Source organism: Lineus longissimus, chromosome 2, assembly GCF_910592395.1.
Source record: "Lineus longissimus chromosome 2, tnLinLong1.2, whole genome shotgun sequence".
NCBI classification, from domain to species: domain Eukaryota; kingdom Metazoa; phylum Nemertea; class Pilidiophora; order Heteronemertea; family Lineidae; genus Lineus; species Lineus longissimus.
In genome coordinates, this window is record NC_088309.1 from 315145 (window position 1) to 333867 (window position 18723).

The following is an 18723-nucleotide window of genomic DNA, read 5'->3' on the forward strand; positions in this document are numbered from 1 at the left end:
GAGTCTCCTATTTATAAGCTATAAACTATATTCTGTATGACACGATGATCACTGAATCACAACCATGCAGAAGGTGTTGGAAAATATCATATGACAATCGTATCTTGGCCAACTATCGTTGCTTTTCAGGCCAAGTCAATTCTACTCGTTTCATTTTAGTTCTGGATAATAAAGCGTTAACGCATACTATTGATAAATAAAGTCCATATCACGATTTATCACAAGCGGAATATCTTTCCCATCGCCATTTCGCAGTAATGTCCATTTGTAAATTACCACGTGATTTCCGTGTGACGTTTCAGTGAATTCACGGGAATTCCCCCATAATTATTACAACATATGTCACATACTGCGATAAAGGTCCAGTGATGATGTTGTTCGTGTTATTGTCTCTGCCTGATTAAGGTTACCAAAATGGGAGATTTTGTGCGTTGGATGCAGGCATTGCAGCAGAATTCTGGCGACATACGTAAGTACTAAGTCATCACCGACCATCCACTACGGAATAACGCCAAGATCGGCTGATTTGCCAGGACGAGATGACTAGTTGACCGATCCTTGGCTTTGGTAGAGTGATGTTGGAACCAGGAAGGTGTAATACAGATAATAATATCTTTCTGTTAGAACTCACCCAAGTAATAGACTCACTGGTAAACAGGTTTAGAATAAGCGTATGATTTGGTGGGGTTGGTTTCATGTGTGCCGATGTAGAAGCACAAAATCTCCTTGGATAGAATGTCCGGGGAATAAAGGATTCTTCTCTGAGCTATTTTGGGTCATGACATCACCTCTATAGAACCATATACCATAATCCATAAGAACACAATAGAGCCGAACACTTTTCCAGGACATTTTCCACCTCAATGGAGTAATAGAGTGTATTCGGACGGATCATAGTATATTGTTCTGAAGAAAGCATGCTTGCCAATAATTTATTTATTTATTTATTTAATCATACATAATAGTACATTCAACAGAGTGCAGTGCTGTATTGTGCAGTGAGGAAAATAAATAGATGGAAGAACATTTTAAAAACAAGTTAGAAACAGGCAGCGAATGCCACAACTAATTACCAGTGATACTCAATTGAACTTGTTTATACAGAAATTATATTTAAGGAATTGAACCCGAGGCGGAGGACCTTGGTTGAGTTACCAAGACACTCGAGGGTGGAGCTAAAATACAGTCCAAACCCGAGCCGACAGGCGAGTGTTTGGACGAAATTTTAGCTCCACCCTCGAGTGTCTTGGTAACTCAACCAAGGTCCGAAGCCGAGGGTTCAATTTCTATTCTAAAATACCTCAAACTTAAAAAGATAGGCCACGAAATAACTTGAATATGTGCGAATTTGGCAAATTCCATCCATCGCCGGCCCGGCCGGAGCGCCGGTAGCACCGTTGTTTACATTTCGGCAGCGCGTATAGGAAGTCCGGATCGGCTCGCTCAAGTGACGCTAAAATCCGCGCAAATGGGCTATTTGGAGCGTTTTTCTCAGCAAATATGTGTAGTGCTCATTAAAAAACTTAGGGTGGTTGATGCTTCCTTGGCTGATTTGTGTTTGAAGCAGTGTTTTGAGAGCCTCAAACTTCTGAAGTGAGCTGTGTGCATAGTTCCACATTTTAATGCAACCCGAGGGAACTTTGGTAGAGCATCTTGGTTGCGTGTCCAAAACACTCCACTCTCAGAACGTGGCTTATGCATTTTCCATTTAAAAGTTGACTTTACGGTACCAAGGTATTTTAGAATGGCCATCAACAAATTATTCAGTCTGATGTAATACCCAAGCGATTGAAACCGTATAGGCCTATAAAAGAATCCTTAACTCTAAAGACATTCTATCCTGCATCCCTGGGCCATTTAAAACTTGTTCACTTTCCCGTAGTGTTTCCATAGATTAGTCAGCTAGAGAGACAATGACGTCAGAAACATGTCACTATTGTTCTCTAGCGTTATATGACAATGAGGGGACTAACAATCAGAAACGGAAAGACTCAATAACATGAGCACACAGCAGGCCAGTGTCGTCCTGCGTTCTATGTATCCCCAACACCCAAGGGAGTTATGTCTGTCCACCAACACGGCCCAGGGTTATCCCAGGTTCTACGCATCGTGTGTATTCAAGTGAAGCACGTCACCCCCCCCCCCTCCCTCCCAGAAACTCTCCTTCCTTAGTGTATGGTGGCGGAGGTCTGAGATAGACATATCAGAAGCAAGTATAATGAAGCACTGTACACATTCATTATGCCTACGATCATAGACGGCCAATACATGTGAAAATATATATTTGTCCTGTAATGTGGTTCAGTTTACAAAAACATATGGCCTGCTCTATTTACTAAAGATATGATCGGATTCGGCGAATCTATTCCTTTCGCTCATTCGTCTCTCCTAACACAAAGTTTGCCCAAAGGATTCACGATGTCACATATATGTCACGTTTTATGTGACACGTGTCACTTGTCATGAGCATGTTTGTTCATTGACGAAAGGTTGGATTTCAATACAGCGGGGAAACTGCCATGTTCCTCAGGTTTTGTGGTCCGTTGGGAACAAAGGATGCACTTTTAATATCTGAGGTATTTACAGTCATGGTCTCTATAGAAGCCTATACCATAATCCAATAGTAGACCACAGGACCAGACACTTTTTCTAGGGGGACATTTTCGACGGCTACACCAGCACCTGTCATGCATGTGAAGGCCGCGCAGTTTATCGCTTTCCCCGACAGTTCCCGCTCTGTTGGAAACCAATTTTTAGCCTTAAAACATGACATGTGAGTGAAAAGTGACAACATGAATCCTAACTAACCCACGTAATAATGCAAGCGACTTGTTCGTTCTAGTAGTCAGTAAAATAGTAAAATAGTAAAATACTATAAATTTATATTGAAGACTACCAACACAACGATCTATGAAAACCGTTCGAATGATACTAAATGTTACTCAAACTGATCCTGCAAGCCTCTCTTACAGAACAAAGGAGGCAGGAGATAGCTATGCTGAGGGCCAGTGGGAATCATCTGCTCGAGAAAGGAGATGTTGACAATGCAGCACGTACCTTTGGCCATGCACTTGACTTGGCACAGTCGACTGGTGATAACGATCTTTGGTTGCAGACTTGTAATGATCGTGACCATTGCTATTTGGTTCAGCAAAGAAACTTAGGACGGAAAAAGCTTGAGACGGGTGATATAAAAGGAGCGGATGAGGTCTTCACGAATACCCTAGCCATAGCTGACGTTGCAGAAATGCAGCGGGGCCTTCACCTACCAAAGCTGCGAGAAGAACTTTACTGTGAGCTTGATCACTGCCAAGCTCTGCTCCTGAAAGAAGATGGAAAGAAAGCGATTCAGGATAAGGATTTCAGCAGAGCTATTGAGATATACACAAATGCTTTGGTAAAGGCCAGGGCAGCACAAAGGGACGACTTACACTTGCAGCTACTGATAAACCGGTCCATCGCTAGCAGTAAACTTGGGAATCATAACCAGGCGCTTGATGATGCCCAGCAGTGTATAGATGCTGCTCCCCATTCTTGCTACAAGGTATGGGTGATCCTCAATGCTTACACTGTAGTTCACCATACATGATAAAGAGTTTGGGAGATGTTCCTTAACAGTTTAACCTTCAGTTCATCACTATGTATTATAATGATACGACTTTTATACGTCGTTTCTACTCAGAAGTAACCTAACCTATCAACAAACTTTTTTCAGGATCAAAGTTAACAATGAAATTCAAATATTTGTCTGCTTCCTTGCAGTAATTGCATCTTCTTGTTTCACCAGGACAGGTAAACTGATATAATAGTATGTCTTAACTCCTCACATATTCTGCATTACGTTTGAAATAACTAGGATGAGAACTCGCGTCTTTTGACAGGGCTACTTCAGAAAAGGACAGGTTTTGAAAACGTTGAAAGAATCGAGAGAAGCCCTCGATGCCATGCGTGAGGGACTTGCTGCAACTAACCCACCACTGATCGACAAGGTTAACTTTGTCATGGAAATCTTGATGCTTACAAGTCAGCTATTACAAACGGGGATTGCCCTCTCGTCGGCCGACTCATACACTGGTAAGAAGCATGGTGTGATATCTCACGAACATCTAAGTCTGAATATCGGACTCATCCTTGGTATCAATGGTACTATATTTTTAACTATCCTTTGAGGAATTTCAAAACACTTCAGTTGTATAGTGTCACACTATCATATGTTCTGAATAATGCATTGTACTGGCATGACTGTTCATTTCTATACCATCGAGTAGGCCTAAGTGAATAAGAACTCTTCCTTTCAGGCCCGTATGAGCACGTACTGGCTAAATGTAACTTAGATGGTGAAACCTGGAGCCAAGTCTTTAAGAAGCTAGCTGCCCAACACAAGTGGGTTCAGATGAAGCAGTTGGTATTAGACGAAGATCTCGATATGTATGGTTGTGGAAGTCATGTACAAGTCGTCGACCTGATTGAATACTGCAATAAGAATGAAGAAAGTCGTGACGCCAAGTTGTGGGGCCAGAAGTTAGCAATCAAATTGATGGAACGAGGAAGCCTTTACCCCAAAAAAGCCAGTAGTACGTTCATGAAGAGAGCCCTGGATCTCGGTATTATTACTGGTGGGTGTCTTTTATTTTTATGTACATGTAGCCTACATAAATCATGTACATGTACTAAATAGTCGAAATATCGATTTGAATAATTATTTATGTTCGAAATTAATACGAAGATGCTCTTTTTGATTACAATCAGCACCAGCTTTAAATTGGCCACCATGCCACAAATTGCGAAGGGAGCATATTCATTGTTTAATTGTTTATTTTCATTTTTTATATTGACTTCTTGAAGATTAAGGCCATCATCAACATAAAAACCTGATTTCAGCACAAAAGTCTTAAAACTGGCTTTTGCTTTCGACAACTGGCGCACTGGTCAAACGCTTGCAACCTAAGCATGTCTTTCCGAGCCTGGCGAATAAGTGACTAACTAACTCTGGGGCCTTATTTGCAGGAGATTTTTGCCTTTTAAAGTTCATTTTCAAGGAGCACGTGAAGTCTGTTGCGGAGAGGAACCAAGTTGACGAAGCTGGGGAGAGTCTGTACCACTACCTAACTAGGTCGTATGACACAGGACAAGGCAATGCGCTAATTGCACTGAAACTCTTTGGCAATCACGAAATTGATGTCTGCACCCAAAACAACGGCAAGACACATGTTGAGTGCTGCACTAAACCTCCCCAAGAACAGAAAACAATGCAAGAAGAATTGGGATCTGAAGGTAACGTTGCTTTTGCTTTATCATATAAGTATATATAGATTTCAGAATCCAACAGACCAGGCTAGAGCTTACTGGTATATCTAAACCGATGAACAACCTCTGGCTTTCTGTCAAACACTTTTTTGGTGGTTTATAGATTAACTGTGAGAGCAGTATCTTTCAATGTTTCAGTAGAATTGAAAACGAGGGATACTCAGTCACCAGATACCAGACCCGTTAGTAAACTGCTCAAGAACAAAGAGCCAACCAGCCAGGCCACGTTACCTCTTGCTACTTCATTCAAGCCACCCATTCCTGATTCAAGTGGGCAAGGAGGGGCAAGACCAAAAGAAAAATCCTATCAGTGTCTGAAATGCCGTCAGAACGATGGTAAAGCTAAGTGGCGTTTCAAGTCATACAAGACGGACAAAGCGTGTAAATTATGGGTAGGAAACTTAAGCGAAGATGGACACCCTCAAAAGGACCACAAACAATGGAGGAGTAAAGCACAATCTGGTATCTCTAGGATACTGAAACAGAATAGGGGTAATTATCCGTTTTACAAACTCTTCCTCAAAATATAACACGGCACATTTTGTTCACTAAGAAACCTTATTGGATGTGGCTCTTGGATCATCATTGAGCAGGAATGTACAATCATCCCCATCATTTGGTTTCAGAAGTTCCTGAATGTTTGACGAAGCTCAACGGTGGCGAATATTCATACTTCGTCAAGGAAGCCGGGCACAGCCATGACTGGAAGCTGGCCAAAGAGCTGATCACTACTTATGAGAAACACAATGGGGAGGATAGTATCAAGGAGTTAGCCAAAGACGTCGACATTACTGGTTATTTTGATAGACGAGAGCATGAACGAGATGACACAACCTTAGAGATGATTCTCAGAGCTGGTGCTTCTGCTGCTGTTGGACCTACTTATAAGAGACTGCCACTGAAAGAAGCGATCACATACGAAGACTGGAAGGCGATTCCCCTCCTTGTTGAGTACGGCGCTGATGCAGGGGATTTCAGTTTGACTGAGGGGGACACACCTCTCCATGCTGCCTTACAGGTTGCCATGACAGAAGATAAACAGGGTAAGCATTTTCAATGATATCAAGTAAACAAAAGAGATCATTAACTCTGCAGCACCCACCAATCTTTAAAAATAATTTGCATGTTGCGAAAATGGATGCAATTGGGGTCAAGGTTGTAAAGCCCACTGCAACATACAGTGCAACTGTGAAGCTGTTTTACCCATTCTATGGTTCCTGAAATCTCGGTATTGATTATACATACATGTACACTACGTCGATAATGATTTCGGCCACGGCGCAACCAACAGATTTAACTGAAGTGCACTGCACACTGCATGCACTCCATACGTTGTGTATTTCAGACAACTTCAATGTTCTTGAGCGCCTGATAGATTTGCACCAGTCTGACCCAACAAGGTATCCTGACCTAGATTCTCTAAGGCAAGATATTCTTGGTGACACACTTTTCCACGTGGCAGCGAAAGCAAAGGACCCCGAAGTTGGTATGAGGGCAGCAGAGTTTCTGTTCGACAAGGGAGTAAATCCAAATATCCTCAACAACGATGGCAAGACTGCTTTAGAGTGTTTACCTAAAAAGAATGACAGGCGGGCTCAGGTGATCAAGGTTGCTTGTGAGGAGTTCTTTCAATATGCAGAAGATGAGAAGACTGTGGCCACGACAAAAAAGAACAGAGCTAAGGACTTTAACCGGCAGGTTTCAACAGATTCCAGTAAGGCAATACCCTCTCCTGACGCAAGTAGTTCTACGGTCACAGGTGTTAAACCACGTTTGGGGAAAGAAAAAGGACGTGCTGCTAGACTCATCCGGGAGGATATACAGAAGTTCCTAGACAATATTGAGGTGGAGTCTGGCTACTCAGATGATCTCAACGAAGAGGAAGAGGAAGATGAAAACAGGACCAACGTGACAGACCAGGATGCCTCATCAGGGCAAGCCTTTGGCGTGAACCCAAAGGGTGACACCACCAACAGGAACATCCAGGAAGCGAAGGAAGTAACCCTCAGTTCAACATCTTCGGCTACAGAAGTAGAAGGACAGGGAGCATACAGGAGCAATGTTAACAGCACGATTAGTATAAAGAATGCCGATGAGAAGGGCACCGTTGACCTTGAGGTAATGTCGGCAGTTGGAAACATTCTCCAACAGGAAGTCACTGACAAACATGGCAACAGTGGAATGGAACCTGATCTTGGCACAACGACAGATGGCAAAGGTGAAGGGGCCAAAACATCAGAAGATTCTGATCATGACAGCCTAGATGGTAACGATGAAGATGACACCATTGATCCGATCAGCTTTAAGGGACTTGAGTGGGAGATAGAGTGTACAGCTGAGGTCTGGAATGCACTCTACAAGAAAAACTTTGACAACAAAATGAAGAACCGTATCTTTAAAACCATTAAGATGCTTGCCTCTGGGGAATTTGACAATCAATATCATCTAAAGAAGAGACTCCATTCGGTTCCACCGGAACTTCAGCTCTATGAAGCAAAGATCACTAAAGCTGCTCGGCTGATCTGGGAGATTGACATCGCCTTTTCGTCCAGACAGAGTGATCCTTCAACCATAAGACTGACAGAAAACCAGAGGGAAGTACAGTCGACAAGTGGCAAACCAATATACGCCGAGATAATACGGCTCTGGGACATTGTGTTCAACCATGACCATATCCATAGGAGTGTCCAAAATGTTGTCAAGTCGCATAGCAAAGGAGAGGAAAGCCTTTTCCAAAAGAAGTTAGAAGGTATAAAAGGCAAAGACGATTCTTATAGTAAAGGAGGTAAAAGGATACCGATGACCTTCACGGAGGTTGACGGAGGCTTGCAGCCTGTAAAGAGGTTCTTTCCACCTGCAAGTGCCAAGGAGACCGAGTACCACATCATGAAGTGGTACTCCTTCGACTATCTTGTCAGCTCCATTCTCCAGAACCAGAGTGAGAAAATAGACTTCCCCTTCAGCGTCACTGAGCGTGAATATGCCGTCATCAATATTGACCAGAAACCGCCATGTGCTTTGCTGCTACTTGGCAGGAGTGGCACTGGTAAAACAACATGCTGTCTATACAGACTTTGGTCAAGATTCGTGGCGTATTGGAAGCTCGCCAAAGCTGACAACCCATTGATACCAAGAGCTATAATGCACATACACAGTGAGAATGACAACCAAACTGACGGTGGTGAGAAAGGCGATGAAGAGTGTTCGAACCTGCAGAACTCTACAAAATCCAGCCCAGAGCCGATGGATGTTTCTGAAGATGAAGATACTTGCGACCATCTTCACCAAGTCTTTATCACAAAGAATCCGGTTCTTTGCACGGAAATCAGCAAGAACTTTAAGTACCTCAGTCATGGGTGCCGAGAAGCCAAACCCCATGTTGATGTCGAAGATGAACCGTTGCCAAATCGTCTTCAGTTAGCACACGAATGTGCATATCCCTTGTTCGTAACGTCAAAGCAATTTCTCGTTTTACTTGATGCCTCTCTCCCCGAACCTCATTACTTCCCAAGGAATGAGGATGGCTCCGTTAAACGGGAGATTGCCGGGTGGGGGGAGGAGGATGGACCCCTGACATTTATCCCCGACATGGATGTGGATGATGACATTCTGCCAGTTGACGAGGATGACAAACAGACAGAACAAGTTGCAGGCCATGACCATGATCGCGACCAAAGACGGGAAGTGACATACGAAGTCTTTGCTGAAGAGCTGTGGCCAGAAATCATCAAAACCCACAAAAGAGTGACATGTCACCCGACTCTTGTTTGGACTGAAATCAACTCATTCATAAAGGGGTCAATAGAGGCGCTAAGCAACGAGGATGGTCATTTGAATCTTGAAGAGTACAACCAATTGGGGAAGAAACGTGCACCAAACTTCCCGGGGTGTAGGGAGCAGGTCTTTCAGTTATTTGAGACATATTCCGTCCTGATCAAAAGGAGAAGGTGGTTTGATGAGATGGACTTGATCTTCGACCTGCATAAGCGAATGAAGAATGTACCAGTCCCCGAATGGTACATACATGAAATATACGTTGATGAAACCCAAGATTTCACACAAGCAGAGCTGGCCCTTCTCATCAGATGCTGCCACGATCCTAACTATATGTTTCTGACTGGCGACACAGCTCAGAGTATCATGAGGGGTATCGCCTTCCGTTTTGAAGACCTCAAGTCATTGTTCTATTATGCAAAAGAAACATCCCAGCGGGCAACGGGAAACAGAAAGTTGATTGAAGTGCCGAAGACTGTTTACCAGTTGATCCACAACTACAGATCTCATGCTGGTATCCTGGACCTTGCAACAAGTCTTCTTGATCTTATCGACTGTTTCTTCCCAGCCTCGTATGATAAAAAAGGACTTGAGAAGGACAGAGGTATTTTCAAAGGCCCTCCTCCAGTTCTCATCAACTGTCGTAACTACAGTGATCTAGCAATGGTACTCTGTGGCAACAAGCGAGAAACCTCTCAGATTGAATTTGGGGCTCACCAAGCAATCCTTGTTGTCAACGATGAAGCCAGGGATAATTTGCCTGAGGAACTTGGCTTTGGTCTCGTCCTCACAATCTATGAGTCAAAGGGGTTGGAATTTGATGACATACTCATCTACAACTTCTTTAAGGATTCTCAGGTGAGTAAATTTCATAGTTTTACCAAATAAAACACATCCTGAAGAAGCCTTTGTGGACAATGGTCAAACTGCATCTGAACTGAATCTCTAGTAAATTTGAATGCAGTGAACATGTTGAACTTGCGTTGATGTGATGACAGTGCTAAAAGTGTATTTCCAAGTTGAAATCGAGCTACTCAATGGACACTCTAATGGTCTAAATTGTTCGCACTTCAATACTATCAACATGCGATGCACGGACATAAAAATCCATTTTGCCCTGATTGAGAAAAAATACCCGTATAGTTAATGTAGCCAAAGTGCATTCCTTAAGATATGCTTGACCACGTTAAAACATCATTTCAGGCGACGGAAGAGTGGCGAGTAGTCCTAAAGTATCTCGACAAAATTAATCAGCAGGAGCAAGAGTCTCCCGAACGGATGACCAAGGACCTCGTTGAAATAGATATTGGTAATTTGAAATCTTCAACTTGAAAGGAACAGTGACCCACTCTTAGCGTATTTTTGTAAGGGGGGTGTTCTCCTTGCACAATGTGCCATCTTTCAAAGGTTTATTTGAAAAATGGCAACAAAATTTAAGCAAATGAACTCTGACTGGATAGCAGTTTTAATCGCCACCCAATTGACGTCTACGGTTCAAGAATTGGACGTGTGCCACATGATAGATCGTAGATCGTAAGTTTGATAGCAGACTTCTTGGTAATTGCCTTTCTGAATGAAACGTAACAATCAAGCAGGGAATCAGTTTTTGTTTAGCTTTTCACAACTTTTACTTTCATTGCAGATGCCAGCACTGACAAATGCCGCCCAAGAAGCCTTGACTTTAACCCGGAGAAGCACAAGATCTTGAACTCTGAATTGAAGCATCTCTACACAGCAGTGACCAGGGCCAGGGTGAATATCTGGTTCTTCGATGAAGATGAAGAGGCAAGGGCACCCATGTTTACATATTTTCAAGCGCGAAAGTTAGTGAAAACTGTGGAGGCTAAAGGGGAGGAAGATGAACAGAGTATGTATACAGGTGTCATTATGTTTGGTTTAAGATGTTTTGTTATCAGATCTAACCAGAGTCTTTCAAAAGTGCCTCAGTCAACTTGACATTTCACTTTGCCATCACATCCCTCCAGGCATTACGAGATCGGATATGAACAACGTCTGTCCTGAAGAAGCTATTGTGGACATTGTTGAGACCGTAGACAGCCTATGGTAGAATCAACGATAAGATTGAATACTATAAACGAATGCTACCTCGAGGTCAACCTTTAAACTGACTGATATACCATACGCAATTCGCTTTAATGTTGCAGAACTGACTGAACTTTTTTCGAAGAAATCTTCAAAACAGGAGTGGAAGTTGAAAGGGGATGACTTGCTTCGAAAGAATCTTTTCAGAGTGGCTGCTGAATGCTACAAAAAGGCTGGACGGACAAGATTGTACCAGCGCTGCTTAGCGAACCAGCAAGCTTTGGAGGCCAAGCGTACTGATGACAAGCATCTCAAACGTGAACGGTACCTAGCAGTCTCATTGGAATACCTCAGGTGTCATGAGTATCTGCAGGCTGCGAAGTGCTTGTTTAATGCGAGGGAGCACAAGATGGCCGCCACACTGTTTGGCCACAGCAAAGTAAAAAAGGTAAGACGGCAAAGATATCCTGACCGATTTTCCTACACCTTCTGTGTTTGATTTTTTAAAAACACATGTAGTCGGGAATAGAATCACCACATAACGTGTTATTTCTTTTTACTCTTAGTATATGGATGCAGCAATACTATACAAACTGCTCGGAAGCAAGGATAAAGCCTGCGAAATGTATGAGCTAGGAAAGGCCTACAAGGAGGCCATTCACCTCTACTACGAGATGCAGAAGTATGACAAAGCCATCGACGTACTGCGACGATACCAGAAAACTGTCGGGGTAAATACTCTGCCGCCATTGTTTATTGCATCCTCGAAAAACCAGAGTTTTGATTGTTGCAATTTTGTAGTGTAGTTGGGGTCTGTCTCATGATCAGATGTTAAGAGAATCGTGGATCTATAGCACTCGTGCACTCGTACTATAGATCACTGATAGAATGGATCGGATCCGCTGTATATCATGATTGTATTGTACTCTAGATTGCATTCATATACATACATGTAAAATGAAGTCCCCCACATGTTGCAGTACTCAAATTCATACATAATGACTAATACAAACGCATGCGAAAAAAAATTCTTAAACTAATGGTTGTTGACTGACCATCGAAGCCATTGTCTTCTGTGTGGAAGCATTGCATGACCTTGAGATGACTTAGCTGGCACCTCGTTTCAGGAGTACCAGCGACGAAACGAACCCATTCCTCGCAGAATTGTAGAGCACCAACCATGCCAAACAGAAGATGCATGCCACATGTGTAACCTGAGAAACCTAGGGCAGAAGGCAGCACAGAAGCACCTACAAGCTGGAAACCTGGCTCGAATGGTGCAATGTCTTGAATTCGTTCGTCATGATGATGCCATCAGGCTCCTGACCAAGAACGGCTTGAGGGAAATGGCGGCAGACTTTCATCGAAAACATGGTATGATTTGAGTTTGAGGGCTCGACTGCCACTGCCACTGTTTATTCTTTCACCAATGCCACTTATTTCGTTACTCAAACAGAGGCTAATGACCTTTCCGGGGGGGGGGGGGGTGGCAGTGAATTGTCCAGTCACTCCGGTGTGAGTTACGTAAGACGGGAATGCTATTCCTAGAAAATTCAGGAGCGACCTCAAACCATTTTTGCTTCCTTTGAAGATAGCGTCATTCAGGCTGCAGTTCTAGCTCTATCAAAAATAATGTATTTTATTTATTGTTGAAAACCATGCATTTACGTCCACTTGTCTTTATTCCAGGGAAGAACATTGAGGCAGCGAAGCTGTACAAGCATCTTGGAAACATTGATAGAGCAATTGAGTGTGTTGAAACAGATACTGGTGAGAGCAGTGACCAAATCCTGTGTGGCGAATTGAAGTTAGAAAAAGCACGGTCTCTGCTGCAGCACAAGGCTCCGGAGGAAGCCACGACGCTTTTGAAGAGTGCAGAGATGGTTTTTGCGAACCACAAAGACCCCATGAAAGAAGCAGAGTGCCTACTGTTGCGTGGAATACACAGTAACATCGACAACAAAAGTCGTGAACGTTTTCTGTTCAACGCTTATCGAAAGTATGGAAGCAAGGACACCAATTCCCCTATGGGGGAAATTGAATGCATCTACGAAGTAGTCAAGCTCTTTCCCAAACACATCACAATGCGGGAGTGTGGGAATATGATAATACGCTGTATTGGTATCGCTCTCCAACTTGTGACTTGGCTCAAGCACCCCACTGGTGGACCAACGGTGAAAGCTGTTGAAGCAGTCAAAACCTGCCTCCGGTTTTACGGTGTCGAGACATTCGGTCTCCAGGACAAGTCACTACTTGAAATAAGCCATCCACAGGCTCGCATCCTGAACTTGTTTGATTCAGCCCTGCTCGACGACGGCAAAATATTGAAGGTAGAAGCTAAGAACCTTATCGTGAAAGATATTCTGCAAGAAAAATTGAAAGTCATGTGGTCTCATGCCAGAGCTATCGCCAAAAGAGCCAAGACAGTTGCAATAATGTGTCCTCAGTACAGACTGGGATTCGCCTGTGCCAAATTAACAGATGGTAGCGACTGCTCACTGAGACACAAACCATATGATCGCCAGAGCTTTGGAGTATTGATCGAGTCGTCAACCCTCTTAATGCAGCTTGACACTCTCATCGCCAAAACAAAGAAAGATCCAACGCTGCATCACAGCGAAGTTGAGATGTTAGAGAAGCATTACACAGACTGTAATGTCATTGACAGCTTTAATGACCTCTGTGAAATCATCTTCCCTCTTGATCGACAAGAATCGGTTTTATTCGGAAGCTTTAAAGTGACGAATGCATTCTTGGAAGGTTTCCGTAAAACCGCCGTTAAGGATCAGATACTGTGGAATGCGACATCGAAAATGGAGCGGTTCATCACCAATGACAAGGCTGCTAAGTACAGAGTATCCAATCTTCATTTCTTTCTACATACAACATATCTCTTAGTTGGAGATACAAGGAAGATTCAGCAACTACTACTTGAAACAGAGAAGGACGAAAACCCCCCGGTTGCGATATACACAGCATTCGAAGTGCTGCAAGTGAATCAGAAAACCACAGTCCGTCACCATATCTTCCGCTACATTGTAAACATGCTCTCCATACTCTATGAGGATAACAACCCCATGGACACCATCGGCCACTGCGATAAATATTTCCACAAAGTGGCAAGTCGAGGACATACGAAGATGTTCCCATCGTTTGCACACACGATGATGATGTTTGAATACCAGCTCTCTCTCAGTTGTTGCATGTATTTGAAGAACATCGGAAGAATCGACCATTCATTTCTGCCGAAAAGCTACTTGGCCCACATTGCTTTCTTCGACTGTGCCTATGGAGGAGAGAATCAGCTTCTCACATTTTCAATTATTCAGAATTACCGAGCCCAGGACAGATACATAGCTCGCCTGAAAGGAGGGCTGTGGAGCTTCGCCAAACTGTTCTGCGGACAGAGGTTTCCAGGTTTCCATATGATACGGGATGCCTTCGCCAAAGGAAGCCCTTGGATAAAAACTGGCGAAGCAGAACGCGTCTTTGTGTTTGCTCTCGTTCTCCTTGTCAACATCAACAAGGCCATTCCAAATAAATGGAAACAGTCCAGGAAATCCTTGGAGCTGATGCTTATGTCTGATATAGCTACCATAGATCTGTATGATACTTCTTGTCCCCAGCGACTCAGAGATGCTGTCGAGGCCACGAAGAGAGCCAAGGGTCTCCGGTACATTGTACGCATACTCATCAAGCTTCTGGTAGCAAGGGGTGAGGACGAACTAATGGACTGCACCTGGGCACAATCACGCCATAAGCGCCGAAACTTCTGCAGCGACCAATTCACAAATTATAGTCTCATCCTGGACAACTTCTACCAATTCTCTCCCAATTCTACTGCGTCAGGAGGTGAGAAAGAATCGGCACAAGCTGCGGAACCTCAACCTGAGGAAAGGGAAGAAGAAGCAGAAGATGAAGACGAAGAAGCAGAAGAGGAGAGAACGGGTGATTCTGACTACGCCAAGAAGGTGTTGCTTCAGCAAGAGGCGCATCAACTAGACATTGAACAAGGTATGTCTTCAACTGAGGTCACTACCCAGTCAGAGGAGGCAACCGACGTAGACCTTAAAATCGACGATACCATGTGCAACACGTGCGGAGTGACGTTTTCATCAGAGACGACGGACGAGCAATCTGGGCTGGTCGAATCCGAAGTAGCGATAGAGGGAATATCGCCACGGGAGAAGCTTGCAAAAGTTGGAGTAGAACGGCAGATTTCAAACGACAGTGGACCTTCTTCTTTTGATTTCTCTAGATCCTTAAGCAACGCACCAGCGCAAACCAGACAAGAGCATGAGTCAAGTGAAGCACATATCAACAAACAGATTGAGTGTAGAACATTCCTTAAGTTTCTTCAAGAATGTGTAGCGCCACTTCAAGAGGAGGTCATTAGTTCCAGCCTTCCAGAAGATGAGAGCCTAAAGGAACATTTAGCGCGCTTGAACGAAAAACTGGTTGTACTTATCGACACGCAGCGGGAGAAGAGGGACTGGAGTAACATGGAGCCTCTCAGGACCTTGTGTGAAAGCTTCAAGGAGGCTATAGAGGAATTGAGAGAGAGTCAAGCAGCACAGGAACAAGAGGTAGGGCATTTTGAAATTGACACCTACAGTGCTGTCTTGGTCACTAACAAACAGTCCGTTTCTTGTTTGAAAATAGCTGAAACTCTGTTCATCTACTTAAAAAAACAACTGTAACCTCTAAGCTTTCCCATTGTGTACAATCTTGCACTTGACCACCTTCTTCTGTGATGGTCGATTCGTTGGTCTTCTGTGGCCCATCCCAGCTTTCGTCGTCTTTGAACTTGTGCTTCAAACTTTTTGATTCATTCCCTAATGAATTTCTTTCTTTTCAGCCCGAGCAGAAGCCATCTGGCGAGCCCATGGTGAACGCCTCTGCAGGACCTGAAGGAGAGGGGTTTCATGCACAACTGAATGCTGAAGAAGTTGCCAAAATCCCGGACGTTGCTGTCGTAGGCGAACCTCCCATTTCCAACAGAAAGAAGGAGGACTATCGAAGAAAGCCAGATCATAAGCGAAAGCCTTTAAGAACATAACATTCGTGTTCGTGAAACTAAATGGAAAGGTGAATTTGCATGCATAGAAAGATGCATCACCATCCTATCAATAAGTCACTACTATATCATGCATGTGTATGTTACAGCGCGTATCTATGAGTCTATACATTTATATTATATTCGTTCAATGTATGAAAGAATGCCAGCTTAAACAACAAATGTATGCATAACCCTAGATTGATTAGCTTAGATGTTCTGGTGAGGGACATCTGGGGTGTTACAGTAGGCCCTATCACTGGCTCAGTTATGGTTTTGCCTGTTCTAGACCGATGAGCAGTGACTTCACTTCCACACTGGCTTGTGTTGTATTTGCCAGGGGTCCCAGTGTGTGGCGGTAATCCTTCCGACACCCACTGGTGGTAAAAAACTTGAACTTCTTAAGCACTAGGCCTACGTGTATAATTATAATAGTAGCCTTCCTTCAGCTGTTGGTTTGTTGGTGTTTCAAGCTGGCTATTGTCTGTAGTTCTTGGATATTGACCGGCATATTTTCCAGCATCTTATTGTTCATGGAAGGAAGCTACTGCATTTGAGCTTCTGTGTTGATGGTTGCTGAGCTGTACGCGTAGGCCTATTGATGGTGGATTCTGGACGGCAACCGCGTACAGGCTGCGGAGGCCTACCTTTCCGTTTTTCGGATTACCCGTCCATTTTCATGTTCACATTTCCACTGTATTTTTAATATCCTGGAATTCAGTCACAGATGTCGATACGGTATATATATATATATATGTACTTATCAATTAAGGAATACAGATTTATATTTACCGTACATTAATATTCCTTCTTTTTAAAGTGGTCAGCCAATTCAGCATGGTCAGGAGTCCCGTTCCGTCTCAGTAGCAATGGCCAATGCATGCAATGAGATGACACCTGCCTGGCCCAGAGTCCATCTCCCCGCCTCCTCGTCAGACATGATTCCAAGGTTGTAATCCTCCTGGGGGAACTCTTCCAGTCTGGACAGAACAAAATTCGGATTTTATTTAAGGCAAGACGAATGTTATAGGTCTTGACGGCTTACCTTGCTTGCACTTGCTGGCTGCAATTCGCCTACGTATCATACCGATTCCGTGGAGGCCGCGTTGAGGCCGAAGACATTTGTGACCGCACCTGTCATGCGAATACCTGCAGGTGTCGAATACATTTGCATGGAGAAATCAGAGAACAAATAATAGCTAATTGAAGCCGACAACATGGATTTGGAGAAGTTTGTTGTCATGCCTTGTCTTCCAGCCTCGTTTGGTGACGAATATAGGCCTATAGCTGTGTTAGACATCCTTTTTTGTATGCAGAACATTGGTTGTTTGTCATTCAGCAAGAATACGTTTACCCTGGGGCTAAAATTGTAATGAATTTTTAGCATCCAGTATTTTCTATTTGGATGTTGCATACATTTTTTTCTCACAGTTCAAATATTGGAGACTATATTTTCGTCATCTATGTTCTTCAATGCTGCCCGCATATAACAATCTTAATATAGTAATCAGTTCAAAGTGTTCCAGAAATAACGGCGGTTACATGTAAATCAGGCTCTTCAATAGGAAGTAGATTCATCGCATTAATACTGCAGGTGAGTTTGGCATGGACTGAATGTGACTTCTTCGGTTGTCGTCACAGACCAGATGTAGGGACTTCCCTGGATAGCCCCTGCAGCCACCGCTGCGCCGACAACATGAATGCAAGGTAGCCCCACCTGCCATTGCTACGCCAACAGCATGGATGCAACTACTGGCGAAGGAAACGGGGATGACCTGTTCACAAAATGGACATTCTGGTTTCAATTATACGCCCCACTAGGCATTCTTGTAGTAGGCATCACTGGTAACGTGCTTTCATTCCTTCTCCTGTCTCAAAACCAGTACAAGTCATCATCCACATGTTTCTACATGAAAATACTGGCCGTCTTCGATTCCATCTGTCTTATGTCATGGGTGATTTCCGATCACTTCAAGATCTGGACCAATCCGTTTTTAAAAACGAGGATGTTTTTCTGTGCCGTGCTGAATTCTCTGAAGGCGTTAACTCCGGCGGTATCCTCCATTCTTCTGACGACGATGTCTGTAGAACGTCTCCTTGCAGTCGCTGTACCACTGAAAGCTAAGATCTGGTGTAATGTGGCCAGAGCCAAGATAGCAACCTATCTGATCATAGTCGTACTATCAGCTATTCATTTGCCGGTTCCTTTTGTCCGCTCGTATATCACTCTCGAAGAGAACTGCCGGTTGCAAGGGACACCATCACATGGGTCGCATTTCTACGCGAATTTCAGACTCGTCACTAGTTTCTACCTTCCGTTGATCATTATATTCATCTCAAATTTCTGCATAATTCTGATTCTCAAGATGAATAGGCAAAAGCGAAGGAAACTCCAACGCGTTGAAACAGCGGGCCAGACGTCAAGTCAGGGAGGCTATCTCACTTTGATGTTACTTGCGGTGACCATTAGTTCGTTCCTATGTCTCCTTCCATTTCAACTCGTTCAGGTATACTACCATTACATTTTCGTTCGTCCTTTTGAT

General features: G+C 43.6%; 1 protein-coding gene across 3 annotated transcripts; it reads left to right on the top strand.

The window, feature by feature from the left end:
* The first annotated feature begins 275 nt into the window (after nt 1-275).
* On the top strand, nt 276-17186 carry LOC135499954 (TPR and ankyrin repeat-containing protein 1-like). Of its 3 annotated transcripts, none has more exons than XM_064791029.1 (15): nt 276-469; nt 2973-3544; nt 3882-4074; nt 4299-4616; nt 5008-5274; nt 5446-5799; nt 5934-6350; nt 6653-9939; nt 10285-10390; nt 10724-10948; nt 11247-11572; nt 11691-11855; nt 12252-12498; nt 12814-15710; nt 15983-17186. In XM_064791029.1, exons 1-15 carry the CDS (start codon nt 415-417, stop codon nt 16181-16183), a joined length of 9630 nt encoding a protein of 3209 aa, XP_064647099.1. In that variant the 5' UTR covers nt 276-414; the 3' UTR covers nt 16184-17186. The 3 variants fall into 3 exon arrangements, with proteins under 3 accessions (XP_064647099.1, XP_064647106.1, XP_064647112.1); XM_064791036.1 differs by having other exon boundaries at nt 5449-5799; XM_064791042.1 differs by lacking the exons at nt 2973-3544; nt 3882-4074.
* Nucleotides 17187-18723: the final 1537 nt, after the last annotated feature.

What these genes read in the sequence shown, in the direction of transcription:
- LOC135499954 (XM_064791029.1), top strand. Translation starts at nt 415, where the DNA reads ATGGGAGATTTTGTGCGTTGGATGCAGGCATTGCAGCAGAATTCTGGC. An exon ending in CTCCCCATTCTTGCTACAAG is followed by an intron (nt 3,545 to 3,881) that starts GTATGGGTGATC and finishes GTCTTTTGACAG; the next exon opens with GGCTACTTCAGAAAAGGACA. An exon ending in GTCGGCCGACTCATACACTG is followed by an intron (nt 4,075 to 4,298) that starts GTAAGAAGCATG and finishes TCTTCCTTTCAG; the next exon opens with GCCCGTATGAGCACGTACTG.